Source organism: Platichthys flesus, chromosome 7, assembly GCF_949316205.1.
Source record: "Platichthys flesus chromosome 7, fPlaFle2.1, whole genome shotgun sequence".
NCBI lineage: Eukaryota > Metazoa > Chordata > Actinopteri > Pleuronectiformes > Pleuronectidae > Platichthys > Platichthys flesus.
The window spans coordinates 18,048,016-18,069,447 of record NC_084951.1 but is presented as its reverse complement, the minus strand read 5'-3'; the positions used below and the strand labels follow the sequence as shown (position 1 = coordinate 18,069,447).

The window sequence follows — 21,432 nt, the reverse complement described above, 5'->3', positions numbered from 1 at the left end:
ATCTCACGTTTAACAGCCCATAAAGCTTGAGCTGTTGTATTTGATATTGGGCGACATCTAGTGTCTACATCAGATTTGCACAAATGACGTCACTCACACACCACTATTAAAACACTGCTTTATATATTTCATAACATAGAACAAATACAGTGACAAATTCAGTGCAACATCAAACTGTAATAAATATTCCTCCCTTTAATTAAAAATCCCCAAGAGGTGGTAATAAATAACACTCAAATAAATACGCAAAAAAATTAAATAATAAATATAAATAAACACAAGTTTATTTGAGTTGTGAGGATAACAACCACAAGAGTTTAAATATTAAAGACCTTAGTTTGAATTATACCTGAAGGACTAGCCTCCCACAGCCAGTGTGACAGCTGATCCGTCTGATCAGTTTAGAACAGTCCTGCATTTGCACATGTTGAGGCAAAGTCATTAAATAACAATTCATGATAAAAAGCCCAGGAACAGAACAATCAAACATGATCTCACAAATAATATTGAAAACATTCATCGAGGACTATACTGATATGGCTTGTGACAACAGCCTATTACTCTATAACAATGAATAATGCTGACTTGCGACAGGGTCAGATGCCTTGTAAAAATGAAATGGAAGGCAGGTAAGAAGGTCCTAAAAGGTTCTAAATTATGACTTACTGCATCTTTTCCAACTCTCCAATCTGTAACCACAGATATCTGTTATACTAAATTGAGGGAGTGATATTATATTTAAGGCTAAATTTAATAGAGAATAGGATTCCTATTCATGTTTATCTTCACGTAATGTATTAACGTATGCATCTGACAGACATAAATCTGTATCAAAATTCAAGACATATTTAAAGAAAGGTGCCACGATTTTATGTTGTGCAAATTCCATTTCAACTACAACTTCCTCTGCTGTTGTAGAAACGTCATCAGGACTCACCAGCTTCATAGATGCAAAAATGACTCAGTTTTGATGATACGTTGCGTTGTGTTATAATTAAAAAGGGCCGGCTATAGATCCTGGTGGAGGTCACTGTGTGAGAGAGGCTGGTAATGTTCCTCCAGGGTCGACTTAGCTTTGTGCCTCTGAGCAACTAGTCTCTGGTAGCGGACCTGCAATTGATGATCTGGGTCCACATTTACCCAGCTGTTGGCCACCCACTTCACCCCACGCCTGACCGGGCAGTCGCCGTGCAGGGAATACTCATCTAAGTCGCCCATCCAACCTAGGGAAGGCATGGGAGAAGAAGAACACCATTTAGGAAGGAGGGATGAGAGAAGTAGCTAATGGAGCGAAGTGACAAAAATTCAGATATATTTTAACCACAAGACCCAATAAACTGCCAGAGATAATGTGAGACCTTTTTCAGATATATCCACCCTATCGTGATTGTACTATCAAGTGATATACTGGCGCTGTTATAATGAAAGTCACCACAATTTGATAAGTCATAGAAAGCGAAAAGCCAGGAGAGACACATGAAAATTAAAATGGAGAGAAAAGAAGACAGAAAAGGGCAGAAGAAATCAGAGTAGTTTAAACACATCCTTTCGAAGATGTATTCGCCTGTAAACTCTCACCTCACCATCTGCCTGCAATCTTCCTTTTAGTAATTTTCTCACTCTCACAAATGTGGTAAGCTTTCACTTCTACAAAGTTAAAATCCACACAGACCTTGAGAGAAAAAAGTAAATTGACACGGGTTTTGATTTTCATACATTAGAGGAGCCCGGACCAACCTAAAGGAGCGTTCATGTCTGTGCTACAACTTTTTGCTCTTACCTCTCCCATCAGAGAGATGGTTGTACCAGAGAAGCGCTGTCCCAGCAGTTGGTTTTATTCTCAGGTTCCCTCTGCCACATGTCTCCTGGGTGTCTATCAAATCAACTCCATCCTGGCCCAGTGCCTAGGACACACAAAACTGTAAACGCCTCATGTCCAATCATTTGTTTTGGCACACTTTGCTCACGTAGGTGTCAGATTCCTTGTCATGTCTTTGTCTTATCAGCAACATTCAGGTCATGCAGAGTTGTCATCATTTCACAGCAGAAAAAAGAAAAGCAGGGTTGGGACTGTTTATGACTTCACACTAACCTGCTCGTCATAGGTACGATTGTCTGCCACAGGAAAGGAGGTCTCACCACCTTCCTCTGCAGAGCTGAGGTAGAACGACACAGTAAGATACCTAGAAAACAAAAACAAGGAAGAAAGTGACAAATTATAATAATAGCGAAAAAGTGTCTCTCACAAAACCCAAAGGAGAAGTTATACTGTTTAAACGCAAGAACAATCGTTTGGCAGTGAAGAATTTGTTTTGAGAAACAGGTGGAAAACAAATTATGTCCAAAACTGATTATAATCTCAGGAATCATACAATTATTACACAAAAATCCACAAATACATACAGAGCAATATTGTAGTATTTATTATTAACGTATGAATGATTAGTAAACAATATGAAAATGAAAAACTAAGATAATTTGGAGATTATTCAAATGATCTGCGGATGACTAAGCGGTGAAAACTATTTAAAATGTTCAGTAGAAAAACAGCACATGTCGTACCTGCAGGAGACCTCTGTGAGGGCAGATGTGTTTCCCGCCAGTCGCGTGTGTGCACATGTCGTCTCTGAATGAGAACGGCTGCTGTCATGGTGGGCATTACTGAAGTCTCCGTGCTCATAGCGAATCACCTGCAGTGGCTCAGTCAGTTCAACCAGCGCAGGGGGGAGACGTGTCAGACTGATTAATCTGAATAACAGAGATATGGGGGTGAAATAGTATGTTATCAAATATGAGTGTAAGGGGTGCTAACAACATGACAGTCTGTGTGTGTGTGTGTGTGTGTGTGTGTGTGTATTTACCTGTTCCTGAGTGTTTGTAGCACATGGTGGGATCCCAGACCTTGATAAAGCCACGTATGTTTGTTTCTCTGTTTGAACTGACTCCGGAGCTTTCCATTCTGCTGTTGTCCTGGACGTTGCGACATATCATAAATACGCCTAAAGTCTTCCAAGGTCAGCAACCCTGCCAAACACAGTCACAAACACCAACTCAAAAGAAATACCAAGTGACCCCTGTGAAATTATTAAACCAGTCTTCCACGATTCCACTTAAATCTTGAATTCTTGTCAACGTGGTGACGAGTAAGTTGTGACAGCTCGTTTCTCTCTTTTCCTCCCTTCTTTCCCTGTGATGTTACTCTCAGCTGAGTGAACGTTTGGCCCGCGTCACTTCCCCTGGGGGACCACGCCCCAGCAGCAACAAAAGCTCTGAGGTTCCAGAGGAGAGGTGACCGGAGAGGGGATGGGTTAACGAAAGAGCGTGGAGGTGGGAGCTGGGGGATACAGGGGATCCGGGGGGGAATTAAGAGAAGGGTCTGGAGAATAATCACCCTTTAATGAGTTAGGATGAGGCACATCCGGACTGCGATGTGTACAAAACTGTGTCACCCCTCTTCCGGCCTTGCCACTCACAAAGACTTGCACGCAATCAGCGCTACCAATCAGCAGCTTACTGTGCTTGAGAGTACACCACTGCAAGAAAAGTATATTTATATACTTGAATCTGAGATTATCTTCATCTTGAACCGATGAATTTACTAACAGCTGGAAAAATGAAACTGAAATAAGTTGTCTTTTAAAAGCACAGAAGTTGGACCAGAACAAACCTCAGCTAATGTTCAAAATACATAGTATCCATACAAACCAACAATAAAAAAAAGGAGATGGTGAAATCAAAACCTCTGTAGAAAACTTTCTACCCAAAACTGAGCTTCACTGATGTTAAGTACTTTTTCAAACCTCCACTGCGAAACAGCCTAAAATGTACTGACTCACACACAAACCACATGAGCACAAACCTGCTGGACGAGCTTCCAGACCAGTGAGTATCTGCCGTAAGTTGTCTGGGCTCAGCCATGTTCCATCTCGAGAACGTGAGTGACTCACAATCTGGAGAAGAGACCAGAATGTTTATCTCAAATTAACAGAAATACATAACATTGTTGTGACAGTTCATGTAATTTTTCATCACTTGGGATCTTTTCATGAAATCTTTTTCCTCTCAGCTTGTTTGACTGTATCTTCTCACCTCCTGCTTCTGCAACAGCCTGTCCTGGTTTAGGTCCAACAGACTGAAGACCTCCTCTGTGCTGATAGAAAGTAGTGGCTGGTTGGACTCCTCTTGTCCCTGGCCTGGTGACATTGTGTGGCTCTCCATCAGACCCTTGAGCTGAGCCAGTTGCACCACCACACGGCATTCCTCCTCTGACAGGAAGCCAGGGATCTCTGGTGAGAACAGGAAAAAGACAATAGCGGCAAACGTTAGAAACAATGCTGCCTTGTGTAATTAGATAATTTCAATCCCTCTCAAAGATGCTAATTTGAAAAGAAACACATTTATTTCACACTACTCATTCATTCAATGCACACAATGTGATTTCCTGTGGCAAATTATATGGAGCCTGTGGAGGTTTTGCTAAGGAGAGACTGAAAAAATTAAATATATCTTAATTTCAAATTTTTGAAAGCACTGAACAACAATCACACAACAAGACCTTCCTGAATACAGTCATTGAACTGAAAGGTCCATATTTTCAGAATAGCCACCAACCGTGAGCCTACCCAGACAAGATGGCTTAATCAAGATACTTGATTTGTTCACAGATTAACTGGATAATGACCAACAGATTCAGATGTTAGGATTTTTTTCAGGGGACTGGTGTCAGATGGACTCAAGCAGCAGACGCTCCGATTCAACAGCTTTAAGTACAGGTGTGACCCAAGATGCACTGAGACCGTATGTGGAGGACGTGTCTCTCACATGGAAAACACAGCAGGAGATTGTCAGTAAACAAGTAGAGCAAAAAGGAAGACGGACAAGACATATAAATTGCACTGTAGAAAAGCATTTGCATTATACCTGAAATGGTGAAGGAATGAGTGAGTGGCCTTTAAGTGGATTAAAATATGTGTGTTAACAGTGCTGGTTTGATCTGTCAGACTACAAAGCCTGTTGGGTTGATGGGGCAATTTGGAGATGCTTTGATCAGTGTAAGCTAATAATCATATGATCTGGATGAGGAGTCCCCAAAGGGCGAGAATTGTTTAATATAAGGACTAAATATCAGCATGGTAAAAGGAAGCTGAAGCACATGACATGTGGCATAATATGAATACCTCTCATTCCCACATATTTTAAGCAAAGGAAATGTATTTACGCCATACAGTTCATATAGGCTATAACAAGCCTAAGCTATTCCCTTCCGTCACTCCCCAGTGGGTCATTTGTGGTGTTGCCTAACCCACATCCCACTAGGAGGCATAATGAGTGATGAAACTTAACTTCCCAAAGGAAGATAGGAACAGCGCTGGCTTCTGGGACACAGTTATTGGCAATATCAATTAGTTTAAAGAAGTAACAGAATCAGAACTTGGTGTACTCTTTTTATTTTAAACCTATTTATTATTAGACTGTTCCATTTCTCTATTATGGTCACCTGAGATTGAGATTCCTGTTCTTGGATTATTTCTTTTAGGTCTGCATTGGTTTGCTAGAACATAGTGAAGGTCATGTTTTATTTGATCTGTTCTATCAGAATCTTTAAAACCATGTGTGAAGGCAGTAGTGTTTCATGGCGCCTTTCCATCAACCTTTCTATGTCTGTTAGTCATTAACCCTGTTACTAAAAGGCTTCCGGCCTGTACAGTAGAGGCCTTGTTTATCGCCCATTACTTTTACACTGTACCCTCTTGGTTAATCCCTATTGTCCAGTCGGCCCTCATTAATCTGGATAACTGATATGAATGAGGGGGGACTGAGCCTCTCTCTCTCCCTTCCCTCCCACCATCGTCTTTCTTTATCCCCCGGAAAGGAAGTGACCTGCTTGTCTGAACAGGAATCAGGCCATGGCTTCACAGCAAGACAGCACCAATTTTATTTCTCACACACACACACACACACACACACACACACACACACACACACACACACACACACACACACACACACACACACACACACACACACACACACACACACACACACACACACACACACACACACACACACACACACACACACACACACACACACACACACACACACACACACACACACACACACACACAGAGAGAGTTTGGAGGCAGGTCTAACAGGTCCTGTCACTTTGAGAGATTTTTTCTGTTGATTAATTTCTCTAACATGGTCATATTTTTGCTGCAACTTGGGGGCAGATTAACTGTGTCCTCACTATTAGGGGCACCTTCAATCTCTCAGAAGAAGGAAATCACTCTCAGCAGCAGAGGTGGGTGAGAAAACAAGTGGTCTGGGTGGGACAAAGCAGTTGAGTGTGGGTTGGAAAGGGGGTGAAGGAGTTTCATTACATGATTGGAAACAGGGATTGGAAATGACAGAAAGTATCCAAACGCAAAATCCTCCACATTAGCAACCTTGAATTCTCTCAAACTCTTAAATCTGCTCATAAATACGAGTGGGCCTAGATCTCTTTTAACCATTTAATGTGTGCCCCGCCCCTTCTCCGGCTGTTCTCGACACCTCCCCTTAACCCTTCCTATGCAAATGTAATCACTGCCCACTATAATTACACCTATTCTGCCACTCTCTCCTGCACTGCTACACAGGAGTCTGTATTTTACTCAAGAGACACATTGCAGGGTTTATCCTACTTTCTAACTCTGCTATCAGGATGACTTCAGTGCTCTGTCCTCATTTTAGCTCCAGAAAGTGCTTCCTTTCAGCCTTGGCACTACTTCTCCTTCTGCTTGCGGGGCCTAGCAGCACATTGGCGCTTGGTCCTGGTGCTGGTAGAGCAAGGGCAGGACTTGAGGGACGAGACAGAGCGAGAACTGGCGGTAGGGTTAGGTCTGGGGTAAGAGACAAAGCAGGTATAGAGGGCAACACTGAAACTGGATTTGGAAATACTCGTGTTTCTAGACCAGGAGCTGCAGCAGGAAGAGCAGGGGAGGAGGACTCTGGTGCTAATGCCGGACTCAGATCCATGCTTTCTATAGGAGATGATGGACTATGGGAGCCCCGCAGTTCCTCTCGATGCGTGCCCATCCCAGCCGGCATGGCCTTGTGCCAAAACATTGGTTATGACTCTATGAGGATGCCCAACCTGCTGGGACACGACTCTCCAGCTGAGGCCGTACAACAGAGTGCCAGTTGGTTGCCACTACTAGCAAGAGAGTGCCACTCCGATGCCCGCATCTTTCTCTGCTCTCTATTTGCACCCATCTGCCTTGACAGGTAAGTGTAATTATAATAGATTTTTTATTTCCTGTAACCATATATTGTCAACCTCTTCAAGTCACACTGACCTTTTGTCTGTTTAAATGAAAAAGAAATGTTGATATTGTAAAAGTGTAGTAGTTTGGGTTCAAGAGTAAAATCACCGTTGCTGTGGGCAGATAATTAGCAGATTTAATTAGAATATTAGATTAGATTAATTACAAAGTTACATAGCAGCAGGATTATCTAGGCTGAAGACCCCTTTGTAAAGCTATGCAAATTTGTGTCAGCCTCTGGGAAGAGGCCCTGGTTTCACACACAAACCAAGCTGTTAAAGGACTATAATCTCCTTTTAGTCACAGTAACACCTCCCTGACTGAGAAACAATAACAAGCAACCAAATGGCATCTAATCAAGTGTTGTGTGTTCTCTAACACTTCACTATTGATTCATACACTTTCATCCATTCAGCATTTCCCATGCTCCCTCTCCATTTCTACTTTATCAGGTTTATATCACCCTGCAGAAGTTTGTGCGAGTCGGTACGGGACAGCTGCGCACCGATCATGAGTTGCTATGGCTACCCCTGGCCAGAAATTCTACGTTGTGACCAGTATCCTGCAGACCATCTCATGTGTATCTCCTCCATTACCAACACCACTGTCCACACCGGCGGGCTCAGAGGTCAGACATTGAGTACACACAGACAAATGGCTGGGCTGACTTCATTTATCCACCGATTTAATTAGTCGTTTAAATATTTCAGTGCCTCTGGCGAGCTGTCGTGACTGTGAACTGGAAGAGGCCTCCTCTTCAAGAGATACTCTGGAGACTTTTTGTAAGAGTGATTTTGGTGAGTATCTGTATTCTTCAACCTCTTTACCTGAATCTGTTGTATATGTTTTTCAATAATTCAGTACAACAAATAATAGACCAGAGTTTTGTCTTTATCTCTTTACACCCCAGTTGTGAAACTGCGTCTAACGCGGCTGAAGTACAGTCCTGGGAGCCTTTCGCAGTTCTCACTGGCTGCCAAACTGGATGTTCTGAAGCATGGACCCCTGTTAGGTGGACAGATACGCTCACACATTGAGCTGTGGCTAGAGAGGGACGCCACCTGTGTAAGGAACATGACACGACAACATCCCCAAGGCGGCAACTTCCTAGTGACAGGCACGGTGCAGGGGGGGCGCCTGGTGGTAAATAAGGCTTATGCCTGGCAAAGAAGGGATAAGAAACTGATGGGAGCTGCGCGCAAATGGAAACAGCACAGATGCAGGAGCTAAAGCTAATGTGTTCATTTAGAGAACTAACTGAAAGAACTGAATTGTGAAGAAGACCAATTGTGAATAAACAGCTATGGTTAGAGGAAGCATATATATGATTTAATCATGGGCAAATGACTGTAAATACTTCTTGTTCTAGTCTTTTCAAAAAAATGTCAGACTTCTATGCTGGTCACCAAGGGGCTAATGAAGTATCAACACTGCCTCTCAGACAATGGAGGTCAGAGAAAACAAAAGGTGTAAAATGTACAGTATCTGTGAAGTTAAACTAAATATTGCTGGTCTATATTTGTATGACTTTGAGTTGAATTAAAATGTGTTCTCTGAAGCCTGATGAATCCTTTATTCATCTCATCCAAACACCACACTGTACTTACCAAATAACAGAGGTTTTAAGCTCAGTGTCCTCATCTCATGCAAACTGTCTGGGACAAGGGATACCTGCTGAACATGTCCAACCTGCAGAGGTACAGGAGACATTATCAACACAATGAGTACACAGGGATTCAGATCAACGATGTGTATCATGCATGCACATTATTGTTGCATTGACAATGGCTTTATAGCATGTATTGGCGGTGGAAGTAATTAATAAATCCTTAAACTGAGTTCTTTTATTTTCTTTACTGACATAGCTGTGGGCAGCGGTGTGTTCGAGATTTATATCAAGATAAAGATTTTCATATCGATAATAAATATCATGATAAATGTTAAATGATGATTTTCTTTAGGTTTAAAGACTGGTTTTCAGGTCTTGTGAGACGGTGGTGGTTTTAAACTTTTAATCATGAGCAGAGAATGAGAAACACTTGAAATACAGGAAAACATTTTTCAAATCTGAGTAAATCATGTTAGAATATAGGACAAAATGGTCCTATATTCAATGTGCAAACACAACACAGCAGCATTATATAGATATAAAGTGGACCTCTGCTATGAGTAAAACCAGTATTGTCTAGCCTATACTTTTCAAACGCTTACTTGATGTTCACTAGTGTGTACACATACTTATACCAGGGTAACCCACTGCACTGTGGGACTCTTTCCATCAGTGATGTGTAAGTGGCAAACAGCCTTGTACTGAATTGATGCCACTTTTCTTACCCGTATTCCCTCGATGCGAGGCAGACTGAAACTTTGACTGTGGTCCTGCACTTGCAGCTCTGTGGGGGCCGGGGCAGGATGGGGCAGGGAGCTGCCACCCCCACCTACTGATGCTGATGGGGTCCCGGCGCCGCTCACGAGTTCCCCGGGGCCGTTGTTGTAGTGCACGTAGAGCAGCAGGGCGATGACATTCAGGATGTACAAATGGAAGAAGACCATGACCACGACGAAATAAGCCCGAGAGCAGACACTGCTTCTCTCGATGTGCAGTCGGGTGGCGCGTGAGGGGGGTTTGAAGGGGAGCAATGATGGATTCTCGCTGCCGTCGGACTCCCCCTCTTCTTCTTCCTCTCCCTCCTCTTCCAACATATCGTCTTCAATGGCTTCCATTGTCAACCGCTTGGTAATAAATCAGAAACCTGAGGGTGTCTATTTACTGCGTAACGTCCCTTTACGCCTAGCTGCGACGACCCTAACAAAGCTAGCTAGCTACGGGTCCAGCCCCACTACACACCTGCTTCGATGAACACCGACGCTTTAGATCCTGCTTTTACCCACAGAAACAAACCAGGCTCGGGGGTGGGGGGGAAACAGACACGGCACCGGTCCTTTCCGTTTATGAATGAATGTGTCATCATTATCTAAAGTCCCTTAATCTCCTGTTAGCTCACTGGGCAGGAGCGCAGTCCCTGACAACCTGCCTAACAACCATAGCTAACAACACGCCATGCTAACAACAAGAGGGGGAAGCTAACGACTGCAGAGGGGGCGCTGCTCCCGCTCCAGGAAACCGATAGCGCCCTCTAGCGGTCGACGCCACAGGGAAAAAACCCAGCTGGATGAGGAAGAAGGCGTTTATCTACGAATTATACCATGCAAAGAAGCTTTAATATGAATGTAGCAGGATGGGCCTTTAATTAGTGCTGCAGTACCGGCCCATCACGGTTGGTTGCGCTGTCTATAAAGGTGAGTGGTTGTGCACTGGGAGCCCTCTTGCCTTGGAGCTCCAGACTGCCCCGCCTCCTGTTATCACCGCACCTGGCCGCCTCACCTGGTCGCCTTTTGTTAGCTGGGGCGTGCAGCTCGCCGTTGTTTGGCAGTTCCGGGTCTTCCTTCTCCCGTATCGGCCCCAATTGTAGGGCATGCAAGTGTTTTCCTCCTCTGCCGGTTGCAGCGGGGAGCGATCAGCTGATCGATCGAGTCGCACGTAATTGTGCTGCTCGATACAAGCGATCCCCTTCCTCCCCTTTGATGTTCATTCAACTCCTGACGGGTTGACGTGTGTGTGGGCGGTTTCTGCCAGCACGTTTTTTCCCCCCCCTCTTCACGCTGCTGTTGGCCGGCTGCTGTTTTGCCCACTGGCTTATATAGCCAACACATCCATCCTACTCTGCATCTCCTACTGTGCTGTACCTGCCACCGAGTATGGTGACTGCTGCCTCATCCTCAGTCTCATTTTAATCTATTCAGTTAACCGACTTCTAACTGATCTTATTGATGATATTATTTGTGTTTTGTGGTTTGCTTTGCATGTTTTTGGTTTAATTCGTTTTCAGTGTCATCTTTATCTATTCAGTTAACCGACTTTTAACTGATCTCATTGATGATATTATTTGTGGTTTACTTTGCATGTTTTTGGGTTTAATTCGTTTTCTTAGTTATTTTGGTTTGGCTTAATTGCTTTACATATTTATTATTTATATCAGTTTGGATAAATCTCCATTACTTTTGATTTAATTTCTCTGTTAGTTTTCTTTTGTTTGCATTTATTGAGTTTGTTTAAGTTGAACATATTTTATTGTGAAGTCATGTTTAAAGATTATATATATTAATTAAAAGGAATTGAAATTGTATGCTGGACCCAGTCTCAAGCTTTCATTAGTAATGAATTTGTGTGCTTTAACTTTAAGGTTAATCTAACTCTCCAGGTGAAATTCCTGGGGTGGCGTTACTGGCAACTTGTCACTAGTTCAACTAAAACTTCATCTTATTGAAGCCTTTAAAACGTCGAATGCCACATAAGTAAAATCAAGTGTTTTTTGTTTTGATTAAATGTTTAAAAAGTCATGAAACAGTTACAAAAACCAGAGGCTAATATCCAGGAATGTTCAGTTGACCTTCATGTAAGGCGAAAATAGTTGATGATAATAGTCAAAAGATGAACATTAATAATCACTGAATAATGTTCTTCTGATCAACTTTATCACTAGATCATGTAATCGTTTTATATTCAAATGGAGAGAATGCGAATCACATAAAGCATCGGCTAAATACTTTCTTTTTCCACAGAAATTATGTGTAGAAATATGTATGATTATCTGCGGAGCAAATATCAGTATCTTGTAATAACTCAAATACTATATTACAGAAGTTATAATAACAGTATTAAACCATTATATATTGTAAATAGAGTAGCTTATTTTAAGTTCATAGACAGTGCAATCAATTGTGCAACTCTGTCCCTTTCAAACAGTCTTGAAATAAATCCAACCTTCATGGTTATAATGTTGTGTTTAAATTGTTTGAGAGAGATGTTGATTCAACCTGCTCATCCTATGGTCATGAAGGATTGAAGACGTAGTTTAGGCCTCACTGTAGTGGAACAGAAAGTACCACAAAGAAAATCCTCCAAAAATGATCGACACAACACTGAAACATTTTCAATAAAAATTGAACATCATAAACACAAGGGCTGTGGTGTGAGAAAAAATATGTTTAGTCTAAAATTAACCCAAAATCGTCTGTAATTCTAAATCAGCTGAATCCTACTTATTTACAACTTTACATCCAGAATACATTGCTTTGAGTAGAGATGTGCTCTTACCTAAATTATCTACTAAACCAGCTCTGTTACTATGAAATGTATGTATCGTTACATTTCTGATGTAACTGAGTATATACTTCTTTTGTTGATTAATAAAATGTACATGTTATCTTGCCATCTTTTATAATTATCTCCACCTCCAGCTGCAAATTCAGGGAAAAGCTGAAAGTAGCTCTGTGGGATTTTCTCCACTGAATGACTTCAGCTTAATGAATGAAAACATGCTGCTGTTGTTTACATGAACCACAAGGTGGCGCTGAAGACCAGCACTCCTCCTCGTCAACTGTGTTTGCCGAGTCATCTCTGTGACTAATTGTTGGGGATTCAGGTGATCCCTCTGGAAGGAAAAATAATAATTTGGTTTCATCCACTATTATTTTATGAAACACAGAAAACAAGTTTCATGTGGAAATCTTGGTATTATCTCCTCACAGTAGTCACTCAATAGCCATTTTGCAGGCCATCAAAAGAAAATCATCCTGTGTTTAAATCTCATAGCCTCCTGATTCATTTAAACCTTGTGCTATTGTTACTCATGTTGATGCCACGTAAGTACTGGTGGGTCCTGATGTTACTGTCTTATTTCCATAATTTTTTGAAGCCATGAATTATTCACCAGGACATTTTCTTTGAGGTGCATATTTAGATGAAAAGGAGCTAGGGTAATGAGGGCTAATTTCACCGGTGACACTGAACTCCCCCCCCCCAAAAAAGTGAATCTATTCGACCCCCCTTTTTTATGTAGACACGCACACACAGTCACACACACGCACACACACACACAAACATTTGACTTCTATTCATTTTAGACAGCTTAACCAAAACCCTATCCCTAACCAAAAAACAATGCCTTTTTGCTTCATTAGAGACTAGCCTTTGGTCCCCATGAGGTACCTGGTCCTGATATGGTCATGGTTTGTAGTGGGGGGAAAAGTACACCCACACACACACATGCAGGTTTGCACAGCTATCATTATCAGGACTTTGCTTTGTCCTCCATTCATTGTGGACAGTGTAAAAAAACTAGGAACCGAACTTAAACTTAAACTACCCACAATTCACATCTTATCCCGAAACCTTAACCTGGACCAATCAGCAATGACGATTTGCCTCTTTAGTGACCGGACATTGCCCCCCCTCTAAAAAAGTAACACGCACACCCCTTGCGGTGTTTTCCGGGATCACTCCACTGTTCCACTAGGGAACCATCCACCTCCACCACCACTACCAGCAGAAGCAGGAGCAGGAGCAGGAGCAGGAGCAGCAGAGACGGAGACATGGCTGATCGTCGCTGGACGGGACGGTGCCGGGAGTGAGTGAAAGTACGGACGGATGATGCACTGTGACGGGCCAACGATGCAGCCACGCAGGCGAGGACTCACTGCGACACACCGCCAGACGCTGGGTTAAGAGTCATCCGGCGGCCGAACACACGATCTGCCGTGTTTTTTTTTGTTTTTTGTTTTCACTGCAAAGTAGTTGAAGGAACTTGTCGCAGTGGATCCATCCCCCCGCTGTCCCGGATTACCACACGCGAGTGGAACAATAGTCTCCTGCAGCACCGACACAAGCAGGTCAGTGGCAGCGGTGTGTGTGTGTTTGTTTGTGTGTTTGTGTGTTCACATTAATGTCAATGCCGGGACAACAATGGAGACAAACACTGGTCCCACCACCTGACCCCCACACTGCAGGTGGACTTCAGTTTCCACCCGTTGAAAACGAACGTGTCTATTTGGAATGGATCACGCTGCGTAAATCGCGCGTCTGTGAGCCTGACGAATACTTTTCATTTCCAAATTCTCGCTGCAGGAAATGTAACGTGAGAAACACCAGGCACGGGATAACCCACTCGCGTTTAATTCCCCAGGGTGCTGTACTTGAAACCTATCGTGTTGGTGGGGCTCAAACACATGCAAACACGCGTTTTAAAACTAGTTGATCCCACTCCTGTTTCCCCTTCGAGCTCCAGAGGTGGGGCGCCGGGAGGCTGTGCAACTTTTCCCCTGCCCTGCATGACTCTCCTCCTCCCGGATACGCGTGTCAGGAAAACACGGGGAGTAGAGGAGCCGACCGAAAAGGGCCTGGTTTGGTCGGTGGGGAAGGTGGAGGTGGAGGAATCTCAGCCAAACACGAACCGTCACCGTCGAGTTTGCAACGAGTCCTGTGAGATTTGGGGCCCACCTATATGGGCCCGGCCTGCGGCAGAAGTAAACCCGGGACACCGTCAGTCCGGTCCAGAGCTGCGGTCCTGCAGTGTTGTGCACAACCTCGGGGATGTTCCATCGATTTCCATCTGTATTTGAACCCAGCACAGGCGAAGCACTTATACCTATAGCTGAATATCACATGTGTTTTTCTGAGCAGTGTGTTTAGGGTATCGTTTAGCACTGAATTATTTATGTCCATCTCAGTGTGGGACGTCCAGATTGACAATCATGCGCATCCTTCAGTGCCTTTGCCCTTGTGATGCTCTGAAATAGCAATATCTCAGTATTAACCCTGGACCAATAACAGCCGTGTGTTTTTACTGTGTATATTTCCTCCCCGAACTGCCTCATTTCAATATTGACATCCTTACTAAAGTGTTGATAAGGGCTCTGCTATATATTTTTCAGCCTTTACAAAAGATAGACATTTACACCAATTTAGTGATTAGACAGTCTTACTTTTTAGCACTGTGACAGTTACTGTGCAGTTTCCCCTGAATCTATGTCCTCTATGTTTGAATGTCACCGGTTGTCCAACCCTCTGTGGTTTAAATAATTACATTTATTAACCCAGGGAATGGCTTCGGCTCACAGACACCAAAAAGTCAGTTTTTATAATAATTATACTAGCCAAAGAAGTTTTGTCCTGCCTGTTACTCAAGATTGTATTTTACCAACTTGGGGTGGAATTATATCGCGATGACTGATTAGGCTACTATATATTTTCATACAATTTCATTCTGTAAAGCAAATATATATTGCATCGTTGTCCCATATCCTCACATAGAGTTTAGCAACATCTATTAGTGCCAACTGAAGTTTCAGAATTGAGCAAGTTAAATAGTTACGAATATTTCTCCACTTTGAATCAATTGTCCCTAAAATCCTAGAAAAAGCTTCAGTTAATCTACCTGAACATATTTGGAAGCATTTCTGATGTTTTTGTAATTAAGCAATTATTTTACTCGGGAGTTTCAGGTTAAGTAATAGACAAGATGCTTCTTTTTGGATTATCTATTAGTCTGTGTGGACATGTGTAGGATTCCGTAGTTGGGCAGATTTGTGCATTACTCATTCATCCTCAAGCCACTGTGCCAGGCAGAGTACTAAGTGCCACTGAGTGCCTGCTCCGCTCTGCCACATTGTATGTGTGGGCATGCATGCGTGTAATTCATGTGCCACCGAACTGCAGAAGAATGCCAGTTTGCTTTGTGATGCAAAGCAAAGGGCTGAGACAATATCTGGCTAAAACTAAAAGGATCCCTCGTTCACACAAGCCGTCAAAAACCTCTGCTCTTATAAAAACTGCAGACTCAGGTCCTCTGGTCGATTCTTTCTTAAACCTCCAAGAGGCTAAGAAGAGGCAGAGGAATCCCAGAGCTGAGCTGGCAAGGATCGCATGCTGCAGTGCTGTGTGGCATCCCAAGCACTGGAGGGCTGGAAGTCTCTTACAATTACAGAGTGTCTGTGTGTGTTTGGATGGGGGAAGAGGGGGTGGGATTGGGGATGTAGAGCAGAGACGGAGAGATGATAATTCTGAATTCTCAGCTTTCGGCTCCGTTTCCTTTTTAAAGTGGGATCTTTTCCCGTCAGAGACAGAAGCTGCGGTTCCAGCCTCGTTCTGTAACCTAGCAACCCAAATGGTGTATGTCTTGAATAAATTCTGACTGTGGTCATCCCCTGACCTCCTCGGGGGGGGTGTGTCCATGGGCCTCACCTCCATGCAACCACATCCATGCAACCACCCAGACATACACATGTGGAAACAGATGTGCGACACAGACAGGCTGCTCACAGACACACTTATAACTTAGGGCAAAGTTGGAGGAAGGTTTTTATCTCTTCACTCCTTGGCATCATTTGCCTGTTAACCCTCTCTGGTGAACTTATCAAGCGAGCGGTATAGTTTTGTTCAAGCAAAACTATAATGAAAAGTGTATTGTGAGTAAGAGCGTCCTACATCCTCTGGAGTGGGTCCCTCTGTCGAGTGGGAGTTATGTATCAGAGGTGTTCAAGGTGTCTGGTGAGTGTGTCCTGCACTGGGAGCCCCATGCCAAGTCCCAGTCAGCCTCCGCCGACCTCCTCACGTTGCCACGTCCATCAGCACCAAGCCACAGTTACTCTTATAAAACTCCCTGGAAGTGTTTTACATTATTATAAGTCTTTTACTAAATGCAGCCTAGTTTAGTTAATTTGCACTGAGCTACTAGCGAGGCGGTGTAGCAAATAGTAAACCGATGTCACAACTTAATTTAGCTTCAGGCAGAAATGTTTGTGTTTTTGAATAATTACATACAATACAAGATGAAAGAGATTATATAATCAATGCACAATGATTTTAAGCTAATACTTTTTTTAAAGCTTATTTAAAATCAGGAAGAAATAGAAAGTTAACAAGTTAATTCTGTGCTTATTTTTCTGTAGCATACAGGACAGATTACACCATATTTCACCTTTTTGTATAAATAAAATAGGAGATCTCAATTACATATTTAACATACAGTGGCACCCTGAAGTGTTTCTCTCGATGGCCTGCTGGGGAATGACTTTCCCACTGCATAATGGTGTGGGCTTTTGCAACAGAGATAAGATGACGACTGTAAGATTAGTCACTATAGTGTGTCTGTGTGTGCAATGGTGAAGGCATAAGTGTGTGTTGATAACATTTATCTGGGTTATTAGGTGTGCACTGTGTCATCGGCTGTTCCCACATAACATGAGTCATTTGTGATTGCGGAGGACAAGGATGCCCGAGGACAATCCAATCTTCTCGTCTGCCCCTTATTATTCTCTTGTGAAGAACGGGAAAACATGCAAATGAGGGGGGAGGTAGAGTCACTCCATAGTGATGATCCAGGGGTGACTGATGATATGAAATGAATGCATAAGATGCTGCACTTTCACTCTATTGTATTCTTCACTTTCACTCTATTGTTTCCTTCACTAACTTTTGTATGTTTATCATTTCGGGGCAACCGTCTCCGGCTGAGATTCAAACATCCAACTGGGCTCATGTAAACTGGCCGAGGCAACGTTCATAGCAATAGATACTCGCCGAAACGCATCTTCTGCTGAAATAAAGCCGGTCGTCCTGAATGAGGATTTGAATTCCCTCAGAGCACTGCCTGTCTCTAATTGGCCTGAAAGACTGAGAGCCTGAAAGGATGAATGGCTTTTGTTGAAGCCTCCAAGGTTGGACACAAAGAGAAAGGCAGGGGGTGCCATGTGTGTGTGTGTCTGTGTGTATGGACTTGTGAGCGTCAGCTTCCGAGCCCTTATGAGTTGGATGGAAAGAGCAAGAAGTGGAGAGAAGACAGAAATACTCTACCTCCAGGCCAGACAACACACAGTTATGCAAACGCAAACATAACGTACATAAAGCCGTATTTTTAATGTCTGCTGAAGGGCACTTTTTACAATATGTTGCGTTGAAAGCTCACTGACCAAATAACACACATAGTTGGGTCGCCATTGTATATAAAGAGCACTTTGCTGGAAAAAGAATGTGTACTTTTCTCAAAGTTTATTTTAAGGATGGGACGCTTCTCTCTTCCGTAACCACATTTATGCTGCAGAGTATTTAAAACCAGCTTCTCATCAGTCACATTGTCACGTTGTCGTAGGACTACAGAAGAATCAGCCACAGATAATGAAGAACTTTGTTCTTGTCTCATTGCATTAGAATACATTAGATGTTGGTTTACATCACTATGAACAACTGATGGAATGAAATGCGCTTCAATCACATCTCAACTGCTCTTGTCTCAACCAGCTGGGGAGCGTCACAGTCAGCCATTCACGTGTCATTTTTTTCCATGTGTCTCCCTAGCCCTGTATATCTCCCCCTCTCTCTCTCTCATTTAGTCTATTTTATTCTGCAATGTTTGCACTTGGGATACATAACAATGAGACCACGCTGTGTGAGCAAGCACAATCGTCGGGCGCCAAAAGAACTGCAGAAAATGCGCCGAGGCTGCACTGCGGTAGTTTGACGGTACAATGAAGATTAAACGAGGCAGCGTGGATCCGTTGATGGTTGTAATGAGAACAATGTCTATTACTCTGGGGATGCAGGTGGTGCTGGTGATGATGATGATGATGATGATGATTATAATGATGTTGTTTGGTTGTTGTGTCCCCTCCTCCTCCTCAGCCTGTGGGCCCTGGTGTAGCGGTCGAGAAGATGGACCGGATGAAGATAATCAAGCGGAGGCTTTCCATGTCTCTCCGCAGCGCTCGGCCCGTCGACGACTCGCTGTCTGAACTGGCAGAACAGATGTCCTTGGACGAGCCGACCACAGCCAGGGACAATGGTGAGACAGTTGAACCCTGCCATGCAGGTATACACAAGTATATAATATGTATGCATCATGTGCATCAACTCCATAGAAGTAAAGTAACTTAGTTCTTAAAGTTAGGGTTGGTAAGTTCTTTCTGAGGCACTTTTTTTTATGTTATTTGTTAAAACAATTAAAGTCCCAATGGCCATCAATCAACTAAAGTTGTCCATGACCGATCATTTCATTAAGGCTGAGTCAAAGTATTTCCTGGTGTACCTGTCTGTTACTGCCTGCCGTTGCTCTAACTGCACATGGCAAGAGTCTTCAGCCGATGATACATGCACCGCAGAAGCAGAGGTGATCGCCAGATGTTAGCAAGGGAGTCACAGAAAAGTCGTCTTCTAGTGGTTGTCAGTGCACGTTCCTGTGTTTTGGTGCTGCAGCTTTGACGAGAGGGTGTAGCCAGCTCTTGCACGCTTTTCCAGGATTACCAACCCTAGCTTTAACAGAAGAAAAAGCTTTCAAATGGTGGGTGGGGTTGCACGGATTGCCTTTATGAGGAAGAGAAGCTCCGTCACCTCCATAACCGTCTTGGGAAAATAATGACGTACTAGAGGTTGTATCTAGTTATTACAGGAGATGCATGAAAGTTGTATAAAGTTATGGGTGCTGATGATATTTATTGAACTGTACTTCACTCTTGTATGTTTTCAGTTTTATATTTCAGTTTATTTTCAGTTTACATACGTCAGTGGACGTATGGAAGTATATGTCCATAGCTGTGTCTCAATTCAGATTGTTCCGCCTATAAAGCTTTCGCCTTTACTATTAGCTGTTAGGTACTTTTCTGTCTCACTTGCCGCCGCCATTACCTCCTGGTAAAACAGCTAGCATCTCAAGTGGAATGAATCACGGGTTATGTTGGACCGGGTAGCATCTTGTTGGCTCGGGGTGGAAGGACGTATTTGGGACAGCCTAGTTGTGCCCCTGAGGCGCAATTAGTCTTAAATGCAGCCTCCGAAGGATGCGGCTCCTGAATTGAGACACTGCTCATATTTCAAAAATGATTGTGTGTTAACATTTAGGAAAAATGTGAAGCTCTCATTAGAACACAAAAAGACACACACACACACACTCTCAGAATGCTTCACCTGAACTTTCACACTCACTGGAGCCATTTGAACCTTCATCATCCTCACCTCATCATCACTTCTGTCGCCATCCCTTCACTGTTCACCTCACGTCATCAGACTGACTGGAGTCTCACACTGAAAATGTATTTGAACACACAAGCTCTCGTTGTCAATTTGATTAGTCAATTTGTGTGAGTTTAAGAAAAATGTTCATATCGGAGAAGAAAGTGCAAAAAGCAGCGTCATTCTCTGAAAGTCTGGGTGCCATCTGGTGGCCAACTTTCAGGACTGCAGCTCCGCAGAGTCCTCACCTGACATACAAACATAATGCATGTGTGTGGTCATCCATCTTAGTGCATGTTAATGTCTTTATCTTGCTCTCAGGCAGAAACCAGGTCAGAGCATAGAGCGCGGGATGTGCCGTGTGTTTAACCAGGTCCTCTTGTCAAAGAGAAAAGACAAAATCAGGAGCCAGACACGTTTCAGTGTTCAAATATAGCTGTGTGTGTTTTTTGGGCTGGATGTATTGGCTCGGAGTGTAGGTACAAGCAGTGATAATGTTTGTTTGGTGTTGCCGTCACTCAAGCTCCTGGGCTGCAACATCTATATCCACCTGATTAATTACAATCCCTGCCATCGCTCCTCTCTTCCACATATTTTTACTTCCCTCTCTTTCATATTTAACAGCTCGAGCTGAGTGAGTACATTTCCAGAGAGCGCGAGGAGCAAGGAACAGGCGAGGGATGGGAGTGGGATGGAGGAAGTAATGTAAGGGTTGAGATGAGGGACATTAAACTTTAACCACGGCTATACATCTTTTACTTATCATCCTCTGTTGACCTTTCCCCTCACTGTATCACCCTCCTGACCCCCCCCTCACTTCTCTATACATCTTACTCAGACGGTGCAAAAGAGTGGTGAAAAAAAATCCTCACATTTTTCTGGTGCTAAGTGCTAATTAGAAACCATGTCGAGGCTGCTGCTGGCCTCAGATCGGGCCTTAGACTGAGACTGGGAGGGAATTGTGTGAAGATTTTAGGAGAACATTAAACTCTGATGCTCTGGGATCACAGTGGAATTTACAGTGCAGTGTGCAGGGAATTAGGGATTATTAGGAAAGATGGGAGATGTGACATGTGGGCTTACATTCTATGAAAAAGGAATCATTAATGTCTGAGAGAGGTGAAGGAATGTTGTTATATGCGTCCTGACAGCGTTTATGAGGGTATTTAGCTCTGAAAAAACCTTTTATTTGCCCATAAGCTTAAAATATGACCCACAGACTTCAATTTAGTTTCCTTAATATATTTCCCAGTACCTTCCGTCAGTGATTTTGATTCTCCCTTA

General features: G+C 43.2%; 3 protein-coding genes across 6 annotated transcripts in view; 2 read left to right on the top strand and 1 right to left on the bottom strand.

Annotated features, from left to right (window-relative positions):
* Nucleotides 1–104: 104 nt before the first annotated feature.
* LOC133957225 (transmembrane prolyl 4-hydroxylase-like) lies at nt 105–10,338 on the bottom strand. 2 transcript variants are annotated; one of them, XR_009921202.1, is made up of 10 exons: nt 9,642–10,338; nt 8,915–8,996; nt 4,090–4,286; nt 3,860–3,950; nt 2,862–3,024; nt 2,563–2,748; nt 2,093–2,183; nt 1,781–1,904; nt 1,579–1,672; nt 1,084–1,223 (listed from the first exon to the last, which is right to left on the bottom strand). XR_009921202.1 is itself a non-coding variant. In XM_062392698.1 (9 exons), exons 1-9 carry the CDS (start codon nt 10,029–10,031, stop codon nt 1,009–1,011), a joined length of 1,539 nt encoding a protein of 512 aa, XP_062248682.1. In that variant the 5' UTR covers nt 10,032–10,338; the 3' UTR covers nt 105–1,008. The 2 variants fall into 2 exon arrangements, 1 of the variants encoding a protein (XP_062248682.1); XM_062392698.1 differs by lacking the exon at nt 1,579–1,672 and having other exon boundaries at nt 105–1,223.
* Nucleotides 6,619–8,896, top strand: LOC133957226 (secreted frizzled-related protein 5). The gene is made up of 4 exons (XM_062392700.1): nt 6,619–7,269; nt 7,760–7,935; nt 8,018–8,104; nt 8,218–8,896. The coding sequence occupies exons 1-4, from the start codon at nt 6,707–6,709 to the stop codon at nt 8,535–8,537; spliced, it is 1,146 nt and encodes a 381-aa protein (XP_062248684.1). The 5' UTR covers nt 6,619–6,706; the 3' UTR covers nt 8,538–8,896.
* Nucleotides 10,339–13,625: 3,287 nt separating the features above from the next.
* Nucleotides 13,626–21,432, top strand: part of LOC133956546 (cyclin-dependent kinase 17-like) — a 37,182-nt gene continuing 29,375 nt past the window's right edge. Inside the window, exons 1-2 of one of the 3 annotated variants that reach the window (XM_062391684.1) lie at nt 13,626–14,039; nt 18,826–18,985. In XM_062391684.1, coding sequence (XP_062247668.1) covers nt 18,856–18,985 — 130 coding nt within the window. In that variant the 5' untranslated portion in view covers nt 13,626–14,039; nt 18,826–18,855. The remainder of the gene's footprint in view (nt 14,040–18,825; nt 18,986–21,432) is intronic. The other 2 variants (XM_062391682.1, XM_062391683.1) reach the window with 2 other exon arrangements.